General features: G+C 47.8%; 1 protein-coding gene across 3 annotated transcripts in view; it reads right to left on the bottom strand.

Moving 5' to 3' along the window:
• The window catches only part of TBRG4 (transforming growth factor beta regulator 4), a 282,366-nt gene that overhangs the window by 141,801 nt on the left and 127,803 nt on the right, over window positions 1-12,762 (bottom strand). For all 3 annotated transcript variants that reach the window (XM_069645809.1, XM_069645808.1, XM_069645807.1), the window contains exon 7: window positions 5,701-5,845. In XM_069645809.1, coding sequence (XP_069501910.1) covers window positions 5,701-5,845 — 145 coding nt within the window. The remainder of the gene's footprint in view (window positions 1-5,700; window positions 5,846-12,762) is intronic.

Here is a 12,762-nt window from a genome sequence, read left to right as displayed (position 1 = left end):
AAACTACCCGGCCTTTGTGCATACTCCCACCTAACCGTCTGACAAACTGTTCCCAGTCTATGCTCAACCCTAGGGTCTCCCCTCTAGCGTTAGCCGTACTGTGTCTCTTTCTCTACGTCCCTTCAATTGCGGTTACTGTTGTACTGTGAACTCTGTCACATTAGGCTCACTCCCACGCTCTATGTTACGGCACTCGGTCCTCTTGGCCTCTTTCCACTCGTCCAAGACCATCATTAATGTCCATCTGAATGGCACTGTCTTGGTCCAGGGCCCTCAGCCCAATCCCCTCCTTTTTCGATAGGCGTCTATCCGTGTCATCAACTTCCTTCCTTCTCCGAATACTCCTATCACCTCCTCTCTGGCAACTCTGCCACCTCCTTCCGCCACCTCTCTGGCCCCTTCCGCCACCTCTCTGGCCTCTTCCTCCTCCTCCCTGGCTACCATGCCACCTCCTGCTACCACCTCTGCCCACTCTTGGGCCCTTCTACCACTTCTGCTGGGTGTCCCTCATACCTGTGCCCCACCCCAGAAGTCTTTCAAATGTGGCAACCTGCTCCACGTTGCTACTCTCACTCTGCTGTCAACATGCCTCTGATACCTGGCACCTCCTCAAAGAACTTGACCTGGATGTCTTTGCTCTCACTGAGACATAGTTTACGACCAGCTCAGTCACGAGTTTTGACACACTCCTCCCCGATGGCTACAATATTCTCTCCAAACCCAGAACCAGCCGACCTGGGGGAGGAGTAGACCTGATCTTTCCCGGTGTGGGCCCCTGCCTCAGCCATTCCTACACCGGCCCATTCCTGCTTTGAATGCCTGGTCTGCAAGCTCTCCATCTCTCCCGGCCTCTGACTGTGGCCACCATCTACAGGCCACCTGGCCAGGTCGCCCTCTTCCTCTCCGAGTGGGTCGACCTCTCTTCTTCTCTCCTTGCCTCTACTTCTCAACTTCTCCTCAGACCTCAACATCCACCTGGATGCTTCTAATCCCCTCTCTGGGCTCTTCCGCGACACACTCTCTCTTTCCATTCTTCCCTCTGGTCCGACACTCTGCCGGACACACCCTGGATGTTCTGAGGTCCTCAGACATCCACCTCCCTAACCCTCTCAGCATTCCTCTCTCTTAGACTGACCTACTCTCAACTGAAACTCTGTCTCTCAGGTTAAGCCCATCCCAGCACTGCCACCTACCTTCTCGGTCATTCGTCCCATGTAGCGTGTTTCAGTGGATGCCTTTGCCTCTACTTTGTCCGCTCCTCCTATGCCTGACTGACACTGACACAGCTCTCTCTAACCTGCATCTTTCACTCTGGATGTCCTTGCCCCCGTCATGAGATTCCGTTTGAAGCCTACCTCCAAGCGCAACTCTTGGTATGACTCAGACCTCACCGCCCTGAAACGCAAGTGCAGGGTGGCTGGGAGGAAGTGGAGGGCTTTGGGTGCATCCTCTGACAAACTGGTCTGTCGCCTTCTCCAACAGCAACAAGAGACTCTCTGGCCTATCCAAGAAGAGTTCACATTCAAGCCTGCGTCTCTGTGGCCTCCAACAACACGGCCGAACTGCAAGGAACTGGCCAATCCTTCTTCAGTCTCCACCTCTCTTATTCCATCCCAGGCCCTCTGTACAGCTCTGGCTTCTCATTCACCACTAAAACTCAGGACATCCTGTCCTCCCTCTACCTCTACCTCTTGGCCCCTCTCTGGCCGCTTTTCCTTCTCCTCTTTCTCTTAGACAACACCTGACGATGTTTCTAGACAAGTCCTATCTATGAAAGTGTCGTCCAAACAGGTGCTCTATCAAGGACCACATTGACACCCTCGCTCCAGCCTTGGCCGATTTCTGCAATTACTCTTTCATCACTGCACATTTCCCCTCTCTCCTCAAGCCCTCTCTTGTGTACCCCCTCCTTAAAAAGCCTTCTGCCGATCTGACCTACCTGGCAAACTATCGCCCAATTTCCATCACTCCTTTCCTGGGCAAACTCCTGGAAAAAACTGGCCATCTCCCAGCTTACTATCCACACTGATTCTGTTGGTTAGTCTCCATGACCATCAGTCTGGCTTCAGAGTAGCCAGAGGCACTGAAACTGCTCTCCTGCACAACTGTGAAGATCTGCTCACTAATCTTGATTTCAGCCTCCCTTCCGTCATCTTCCTTGACCTTTCCTCTGTTTTTGACACGGTCAATCACACCATCCTCCCGCACTGGTCCACCCCCAGGAACTGGATCCAAAAATCGATGGCCGTGTCTTGGTCACCTGGATGACAGATTCCCGGGGACTAGCAGGTGAGAAACCTTCAGGTTTCTCGCAGTAGCCATTGGGGCAGTCCTTTTTTAAGACCTACTATCGGCCCCTTTGTTTTTGGGCCATGCCTTTATCTTGGGAAACTGCAAGTCTGGTCTAAAATGACTTGTGCAAATTTGGGCTCACGGAGCCCAGCCCTGCACCATCGGGCATGGTTTTGGCTGGTTTACACTGGTCCCTGGCCCTAGACAGGTTTTTACACATACTGTGGGCAAATGTTAGGGAAGATTTCATTTTAGCAGCTTCCCCTCCATAGACATCTATGGATCCCACCACCCACAATATTCTGCTGCCCGCCCTAACTTTTGGAGGCAAGTGAAGTTATTTTACTTCAATTGCTGTGCTAAGCTCATTTGCTTCATCAGTCCCTATTGCCATCAGTCCAAGAGAAATCTGTTCTCAATTATGAAATTCCTGGTTTCTTTTAAACTGGCCTCTACACCTCTTCCGGTGTTGTAGGGATACTATGTGTCGTTTACCTTTGTTTTCCGTAGTGTTACTTGCAGTATGTGTACAAGAACGGCTGGTGGCAGATCTTTTTCTACGGCGTTTCATTTAATTGTTTTGTGCACTTTTGCAGGTTACTGCTTAATGCCTTTTAGAGTACCATATACTCTAAATGCTTGTGCCCCAAGATTTCGTCTTGTCCTTCGGCCATCTAATATTTTGGCCATCTAGCCTGCCCTCTCAGGGCCATACTTTCCATATATGGTAAGCCCTTTCCCGGGCAAACACGCAGCTGTCCCAGGCAAAGCAGCGGTATGTTTTTGTGGCCAGACGTGGCAGCTATGGCTGGGACTGGCTGAAACCAGTCTACATCATGGCTAGAGAATCTCTGTTGCTGAGTAGATGTGGTGGACGGAGGCTGTCCCTTATTGGCCAGCCCCAGCCAGTTTGAATGGTGCAGATTCCTACCATTGGTGGGCTTGGGGCGACTCCAGCTTGAAGCTGGGATAACAGGAGGACTCCTGCAGCCATTCAGCCGATTGGAGCCAAGACCCCTTTGAAGAGGAGCATCCTGCTGAAAACCTATGCAGCCAACCAGCATTGTCTTCAACTATCCAGGCAAAGTCCAGCTCCTTTGCTGATCTCCTGAAGGCCTTCATCATCAGTGCTTCGACCTGTGAACCAGTGATAACTAGTCTCAACCTCAGCTCGAGGATCCTGTCCTTGAAAGCCTTTGTAAGAGTCCTGGAACCAAACTGTGAGCTGACCAGCTTCCTCTTGGGCTACCTCTTTGCATCGGTCTCTGTCCAGAGTTCAGACTTGAGAATCTGCAGACACTGGACTTGTGTAACAAGTGGCCTCCCCTGCAGTTGCAATGCTCCACCACCAAGACAAGCCTTACAGGACTAACTTTGTTCCTGCCACGAGGATAGCCTTCCGCTGTTTGATCATGGTGGCCATAGCAGCCTCCCACCTGCATCATGCCCTGGGTGTCTTCTAATGTCAACGTGGTGGTCCTTTCTTCATCCTGCCAGTCATCCAGGTATGCAGAGTAAAAAACATGCTCACCAGAGCGCAGAACCGCTGGCCCTAAGTGCCGAAGCCGAAAGTGAGCTGTGCACCTGCGATGGAACTAGTGGGGAGTTAAAACAGCTGCATTGTCCACAAGGCTTTCTGGGGCCTGGGTCCAAAATACCTTCAACTACCCCTCCGTAAATACCTCCCCTCTCGAGCCCTTTGGCTCCTCTACTCCTAACTCCCTCAGAGTCCGTCGTTTTTCACAGAAACGTGTCGGGGGTAGATCTCGGTCTTTGGCTGGGGCCTCCCTTTCAAACAGCCTCCTTGAAACTTGAGGAGAACCATCTCCGGTTCTGGAAGCACCTCAAGACCTTCCTCTTTGGCTCTGCCTGATCTGTTCTCTCTCTCTCAGCACTGTGCACATGGCCACCCTCTGTCCTTCGGGCCCAGGTACCTGCTCACCCTGCCATCCTCCTGCACTGCCTCCGGGCCACCACTTGCACTGGGGTCTGTATGTGTACCGATACAGTCCCCCACCCACTTTTCTTCTGCACGTATCAGATATACCCTTGCTGACTAACCTAGCACTTGCCACCTGCACTACCACTGTTTATCGCCCTTATTTATTTAACCTATTAATATTTATTCTGTTCTCTCCTCTGTTCTGCACTATCCACATCTCCCCCTTAAATGCACTTTCCCCCTTCCCATGCACTTGCGCACTCTTAATGTCACTGGGCCTAGCAAGGTCATTGTTTTTGTTCTCTCCCGTTCCCCTCCCTTTTCCTGATCGCGCTCTGAAACACTTGGGTATGAGCACGATATAAATAAAATATTTCATTTCATCTGTTTTTAAAATGCCCTCCCTCTCTGAGCACCATAGGGTATAACGGCTCCCTTTCCTCACAGAGTTGTGGTCTAGGTTCCCCACTGGTCTTCCCCTAAGGTGGTAGGATTAGGACAGGATCACCCAAGAACTTGGCTTCTTTTGTTCTTAACTTTTAAGACATTTACAAACTGCCTGTTGGCTTTGCCAACACTTGTTCAGCCTAAATACATTTTTTTTAAAACAAGCTCCCTGCAAAGCATTTAATTGGGACTTGTGAACTTAATGTACTAGACCCAGTTTCTTCTAGCAAGGGAAGAGTAAGGCATTATTTGCATAAGGCTTTGTGCTTTAATTGCTTTATTTTTACCTTTTAGTTCTCAAATTGGTTCAATACTTACTTTGTCTTTTTCATCTTTGCTACCAACAGTGTTCTACTGCTGATCTCAATGTGTTTAAAAGTAAAGTAAAGGTGAATGTACATATATTGATAGTGTACGTTTAGTGACTTACCTGTGATTTTTGATGAATAAGTTGTCTAATAGCAACTCGCATAACTATTGTTATTCTGCCTACTTGTATTATTAAGAATGCTCTGTGTGCGCTTAACTGAACTCTTCCCACACTCATACTTCCTTAACTCTGAGTCTTACTGCTCAATCACTCTACCTTGATAGACTTTGGCTAGACATTTAGGGCCCGATCCACAGAGCATTTCCCAATAGGGTTGAGCCATTATAAAATGCTTCTGGGACTCAGGCCCCTAGTGTTTTTCCTTGTTCGCCAGAATAGGGTGGGCACTCAAAATATATCAACTGAGCAGATTCTGAAAATCCGTCTGAACATTAGGCAAGTTTGAAATCACTTTGGGGTGACTACGAATGACAAGTACAGCGTTCAACAAGCTCATTCTGATAAATGAAAGGAGTCATAAGAAGGACAGATGTGGATGTAAATCTGCTCTAACATATACAATGACAAAAAGAGAAATGATGGATGCTGACTTACAGAGATGGAAACATTAAAATGAAACATTGGCAAAGGAAAGCTGCCCAAGCCTCAAGCACAAAGAAATGCTTGGATCGCGATGCAGAAAATGTACCTAGGACTTGAATGTAAAACTCTGGCTGCAGCACTTTCTTCAGGTACATGTCATTCACCTGTTGCAACATGCACAGGGACCACACCAAGTCCACTTGGACGAGAGGATCCAGAGCATCCATGTCTTCCAACAGCCGTTTGTGGACCTATATATTAGCAAAACACAATGCACCAGTTAGGTACAGGAAGACATTTTATGGTATGAGGCTTTTACAAAGTACTACTCAGGTAACTTTAAAAGAGCTATGCATTCAACACAGAAGGCTTTCACAAAGCATAATGGGCACAGAATGCAAAGTACTTGCATCAACTTCAATATAAGACTGGTAGTTGAAACACAAATGCTTTTGCTGCTTCAGTCATACTTCTGGAATGTGCAATTATTTGCATCTCCCATCACCAGTCGTAATACTGAAGCACAATTAGCAGTGAGAAACAGTAGGTTTACACTGAATCAGCAGGGAAGCTGCTTGACATGCAGCTAGCTACCCACAAGTTCTCTCCTTGATGCTTCATAGATGCCCATCATATCACAATGACATTTTGTCACAAAGGTGTGTTCCTGTACAAGCATCTCCCAGACCTTCGACCCCTCCACCCCCTCAGGCAAGGAATAATACAATATAGCATGCAGAGCCCAGAAGAGGAGCAAAAAGAAAAAAGGAAGGATGCCAAAAAACTAGTCATCTGCAAAAAGAAAAAAAAGAATAAATCGGTCAGTCAGAACAATACCACACAATAGTACAGACAAAACAAAACCGATACATCTGCTCCTAGCCGGGGAGGGAGGAGGACAGGAGCAGTTCATCAAGTCTTTGTCGAATGAAGGTCCAGATCAGTGAAAAAAAAGGATCCAAGTATCCTAGGATAAGGGTAACAATTCACAATGTCACCGGATACAGAACAAAATCTGTTAAGTAGGGTAGCCAGAGTTGGAAACACAGCATGATTGTTCTAAGACCATGGTAAGTCATGGAAAGTTGCCTTCTGGAGAGCAAAGGAGTTCACTACAATTTAATAGGGAAGGCCAAAAAAACAACCCAGATAGGCACAATAGGTAGCACCCAGTGAAACATTTTACACATGCGAAAATGTCATTACCAGCCTAGCGACATGATTAAAAGGAGGAGGGTACTCTCTCTGAAAGATTATGTGATACCTTTGGGATATCCCCGCCTTAGGAGTCATTGGCACTCTTGTAGAGTGCACAAACAGAGATTCACACTCAGTGAGGCTTTAGATTAAGTCTGGCTAGGAGGAAACAGTCCAAATCCCACAGAAAGTACCACATTTGGAAAACCGGGTTTCTGCACAACAGCCTCTCTCCTCAAGCCTAAAATTAGTTGTAAGACCACACATAGTTGTGTGAAGTCATACAACTAGGAGTCATTTAGTTGCATGACTTAACCGTACACTTTGTTGGTTATGAAAAATCCAGCAGAGCAGATATTGTAGAACCTTCAGTGCAATAAGCAATCTGATTGCATATATATTTGGTGAGAAAGCCAATACATATGCAATCAGATTGCTTATTGCACTGAAGGTTCTACAACACCTTCCCAGCTGGATTTTTCATAACCAACAAGATATAAGGTTAATTGATAAACTGCCAAAAATAGTCCATAGGCGCACCTCTGCGATAACAAACACGGCTAAATGACCTGTTCTTTGGGAAGGTACCCACTCGAGAGACCGCAGCCACACTTTACCTCACTGTACCTTTCACAAAAGGGAAATACCCATTTGCATATGTCTTTGTCCCGCCCACATGGGCAGTCCAGCACTGAAATGCTATGGCAATTCTCTTCTGAACAAGAGTACCAACAGCAACCCCATCAACCTGTTTCAGCCTTGTCGGGCCTTGTGAGCAAGGGGTCCACGTCTGGATGACCCTAGGAAACTAGGATGACTAAACCAAAGTGCCGTAAACAAAAAAAAAAAAATTAAAAAAAAGACTCCTATTCAAATGGATATCTCCCTTCTGTGAAAGGTACCGTGAGCTAAAGTGTGGCTGCGGACTCTCGAGTGGGTAGATCTCGCTCTTCAGCTGGCGCCTCCCTCTGAAACAGCCTCCCTGCCTCCATGAAACTTGAGGAGAACCATCTTCGGTTCCGGCAGCACCTGAAAACCCGCGCCTCTTTGCTTCTGCTTTCTCTCCTACTCTCCCCTGCTAAAGTCCTGGCTGATACTGCAACTGCACTGGTTACCTGGCCACCCATCTGATCTTGGGCCCAAGCCCTGCCAGACACACGCCTGCACTGCCTCCCTGGTAACCCCTGCACCTGGGGACTATTTTCTGTATCCCTACAGTCCCCCCACCAGCACTTATGTCTGCACTCACCCAGCACTTGCCACCTGCTGGCCGTTATTTTATTTATCTTGTTATTCTATTATCCCATGTACTGCACTTTCCCCTCCCCACCCCTGCACTTTTCTTCTTTCCCCCCTTCCTTTGCACTTGCACGATCTGAATGACACCTGGCCTAGTACGATCACTGTCTGTCTTCTCTCTGTTCCCCCTCCCTTGCCTCGTCGCGCCTTGCAACACTTGTGTATAGGCACGTTATAAATGGCACATCATATCATATACCTTCCCAAAGAACAGGTCACTTAGCCATGTTCGTTCTCGCAGAGGGGCGCCAATTGACTATTTTTGTATTGTTTAAGGGACTTCGGTTTAGTCACCCTAAGTTTCCTATAGTCAGATCTGGAGAGACATTGTGGAACCTAGCAACACGTGACCCAAGCTGGACAGAGCGAAAGAAGCACATGAGTGTAGGGGCAAACAAAACAGTGCTGCTGCCCAGCTCTCCCATCACCAGTGCGCAAGGTTTGGAAGATCCTGTCACGGTCCCTTACTATTCACGTTTTAGGCATTCCATCTGGAGGGGTGGTTCGTCTAAGTTTAGGACTGGTAATTGAGGGTGAGTTCTGTGTCCGGGCAGAGATGGCTTGGAAATCTGTGAATATCTTTTCCTTAATATATCTTTCAGGAACCTATTGTCTCCCCAGGGCAAGATGGTGGCCGAGTTCTGCAGCATTGATTGGCTATGGCAGGGAGTGAGGTGGTTTGGAACTCTTTTCAGAGGTCTAAACTGCCTTTCATTCAAGTTATCATCTGAGTAGGTCACAGCTTTTTAAGTTCCTGAAATCCAGAGTAATAAAACCCTCCATACAGTTTATAGTAAAACCTTTAAAGAAGAAACCAGTGAAGGAGCATCAGAGGTTAACCACAGAGAAGAAAACAAGTTATTGACATCTTCAGAAGCATCGCCTATGAAGAAAAGGTGTCATGCCAGCGGTAACAGAAGAAGAAAGCTAAGTGCACACCAATCTTCTGATGTTTTGTTTGAGTTCGGTTATTGAAGAAAAAGGTAGTAATAGGTTTGTGAACACTTGTTAATGAAAAAGACTTGAGTAGCATTCATGCATAGTTTTCATTTAGAAGAAATGGTAGTTTACAGTACGCATCAACGTTAGCAGTGTGTCAGCTCGAAGCCGGAGCGTAACGTGGTAGCAACCAGCTTTGCACGCTTTAACTGTGGCGAGCGGTTGCGCGTCGCTGTTGTCTATTAACACTATTACCATTAAGTGTTTGCTGAACAGTTTCTTGTAAATGTGTTACCCCTTTCGGAGCAGCGCGCGAGGAAATTGCCGGCGAGCACTAGAGAAAAGGACCTTAGAACATAGGCGTGCATGCCTCGTTTCTCGTACGAAGAGTCACCCCAGTGGGAGATTCAGTTAATCTCTTTGACATTGCGCATTCTTCTACAGATTCAACGGATTCCGCCACACAGGCCAGCAACTGTTTGTTAGCGTTTCATATTATAAACTAAGGACATAATTCTGCAGCTCAGGATCACACCATTTGTAGGCGTAATAGAGCCTTAAGGCAACGGTCTGCTGAGGCAAGAAAAATATTTCAATTTAGAATTTTTATTACTAAAAAGAAGTCAAGTTTATTTTGAAAGTTACTTCAAGCAGAAGCAAGTACTTTTTTTAAAGGAGAATTCTTCTGTAAGATGTCTAAAAGAGAAGTGATAAAACACAGTAGCAGTTCTAGGCATCAATAAATGCACAGCATCAGCAGTTGGCAGCAATAAAGGCACAGGAGCAGCTATTGGCAGCTTTTACATTTTATGAGGCATATCAGCAAGGAAGAATAGGCAGCAGGTAATGTAGGGAAGTGGGGTTGAATAATAACAAGGAGAATAATGGAGTTGTGTAGACAAGAATGAGTGATATGTTTGTGATTAACTTTAAGGTTATCTTCAGAACTGACTTATCAAGGAGAGCGGAGGAGACGAGGGCCATAGAAGAAACCTGCGTTTGTTATTTTTTCCACTTCCCCTTGGGTTTGCCAGCTTGATAATTATTAACTAAGAGATTGTTGGGCCGGCAGGTTTAGGGGGTCTGGTGGGCCATCATGCATGAATTACCAAGCTTGATCTGACAGATCCCCATAGTAAGCGATGCAGCAGCTATAAAAGACTAAAACGCAGGCTCCCCGGCCCCCTGAGAGCGCTAAGAGCCTCACACCCTTAAGAAGAGCCAGGTTTGCAGCGCTTTCCCCGTAACGCCACCCATTTGCGGAGGCGCTTCCCTCTGCCTCCTCAGGCACCAGGTAAAGAGACCCAGTGAAGCCGGTTAATGCAAGCGCACAACCCGCAGCCACCCTAAAAAGACTCTGGGTGCAGCCAGGGGTACATGTCAGGAGAACTAAACCCCTCAACAGCGCACAAGCTCCAAGGGTTTCGTCACAAAAGCTCCATCATGGTGTCTGAGCCCCCACCGGATCCACCTACCATACCCGGAGCAGACCAGGAGGCCTCTGCGAAAGTGGATGTCCACTTGCTCCTAGACGAAATCAGATTAAGGAGCAGCATGACAACCACGGTAAATGCCTTTCAAGACAGGGTCCACTAAGGTTGAAGAACCTTGAGAATAACCAACTCTCAGTGGACCTCGTTGAGATGAAAGCAGAGGGTCGATTTCAGGATCTCGAGCAAAGGAACACAATTTGGCGGCTAAAGTTAACGACCTGGAGAACAGGGAGAGGAAATACAACATACGTATTCAAGGCTTTAGAGAATCACCAAATGAAACGCCATCGAGCCTGGAGAGACAAGTGAAAGCCTTGTTGGTGAATTCTCTCTTTCCCTCTCCCGTAACACCAGACTTGGAATTTGAGTGAGTGCACCGGGGCGGGAGGCCCTCCAAATGGCACACGATCTGTCCTAGCCAAATGCCACCACTATAGACATACACTCTTTCCTCCTCCCTCTCCTAGTCTAGACCAGCTCCACCCTCTTTCCCCCTTTAGCCCCTCCCGCAAACCTGCCCAACCCTGGCTCTCCCCTCAACTTCTCTCTATGCGCCGCCTTCTCCGACGCCTTGAAAGACTTTGGCTTAATCTCCGCTCACCAGCTAAACAAGCCTCCTACTTCTCTTACCACTCCCTCTAGGACTCTTGCCTCAACTCAGCCAAAGGATCATACTTCTCTAAACTTCTCCACTCTCAATCCTCTCACCCTCGACGAATCTTCCAAACCCTGACTCGTCTTCTCTCCCCTCCCACTCCCGACCACTCCATCGCCTCTCCTCTTTCTCCCTCTGACTTCGCTGATTTCTTCTCCTCTAAGATGCTCTCCTCATGACAAAATATTCTTCTCTCCCCCTCTTACTCTCCTCCTCCCCCTTCTTTCTCCACCCCATCCTCCTGGATATCTTTGTTCTCTCCTGTCACTCATTCTGACGTTTCTCTCCTCCTGTCCAAAACTCACCCCACTGCTGCCCCCTCTGACCCACTTCCCATCCCTCTTATTCCCAAAATGTACCCCCTTCTCATACCCCATCTCTCTTTTACCTTTCCTCTCTAAGCTCCTTGAACGTCTAGTATGCTCCCAACTCTCTACATTTGTCTCCAACCTATGTCTCCTCCCCCCTACTGAATCTGGATTTCGCTCAAAACATTCCACTGAAACTGCTCTTATCTCTGTCCTCAACTCGCTCCTTACTGCTCGCTACTCCAAACACTCTTAAATTCTCATTCTCCTCGACCTTTCTGCTGCCTTTGACACTGTAGACCACCCCTTACTCCTCAACACTCTGTCTTCATTTGGTCTCAAAGGCTCAGTCCTGAACTAGTTCTCCTCTTACCTTTCCAACCGCTCCTTTGCTGTCTCTTGGGGCGGCCGTTCCTCCCCCACCCACTCTCTTGACTTTGGTGTTCCCCAAGGCTGTGTACTTGGCCCCTTCCTTTTCTAACTCTATACCTCTTTTTTAGCTCCCATCTCCTCGTTCGGTATCTCTTACCATTTCTACGCTGATGATACCCAGCTTTTTCTCTCCTTCTCTTCCTTTAGTCCTGACATCTATCTCAAACTCTCTTCCTGACTTACCACTATTAAAAACTGGATGTCCTCCCACTTTCTTACCCTCAATACTGACAAAACAGAGGTTTTATTTCTTCCCGCCAACAGCCTTCCTCCCCCTTCTCCCCCCCCTTCCGTCCTCCTTCCCCCTTCTCATCTCCCCTTCTCTGGCTCTGCCCGCAATCTAGGCCTCAACTTTGATTCTAACCTCTCCTTTGCTCACCACATCTCTCCAACCTCCCGTGCTTGTCGTTTCCATCTCTACAATGTTCATAGAATTCACTTCTCCCTCACCTTCCATGCCACCAAACTCCTAATTTCCTCCATCATCTTCTCTTGTCTATTCTACTGTTCAGCTCTCCTCTTCGGTCTCCCCGCCTCTCACCTGGCCCCCCTCAAATCCCTATACCACTCTGCAATCCGTACTCTCTGCTCCCTCTCTCCTCATGATTCCATCTCGGCTTCACTTTCTTCTCTCGGTTGGCTCTCCTTTCACTCCCAACTTAAATTCAACTTCCTCTGTCTTGTTTTTAAAGGTCTTCACAATCTTGCCCCTCCCTAACTTGCCTCCCTCCTTTCTTTCTACTCTCCCTCTCGCCCACTCCGATCAGCTGACCACTTCCTACTCAATGTTCCTCCTCCTCCTTGTGCCCCTTCCCGATTCTGTTCTCTCCAGCTCCTTGCCCCCC

The sequence above is a fragment of the Ambystoma mexicanum genome, chromosome 2p, assembly GCF_040938575.1.
Source record: "Ambystoma mexicanum isolate Mex_15411 chromosome 2p, UKY_AmexF1_1, whole genome shotgun sequence".
In the NCBI taxonomy this organism is placed as follows: Eukaryota; Metazoa; Chordata; class Amphibia; order Caudata; family Ambystomatidae; genus Ambystoma; species Ambystoma mexicanum.
Note: the sequence above shows the minus strand (reverse complement) of the source record. Positions and strands in the feature narration are given on the sequence as shown.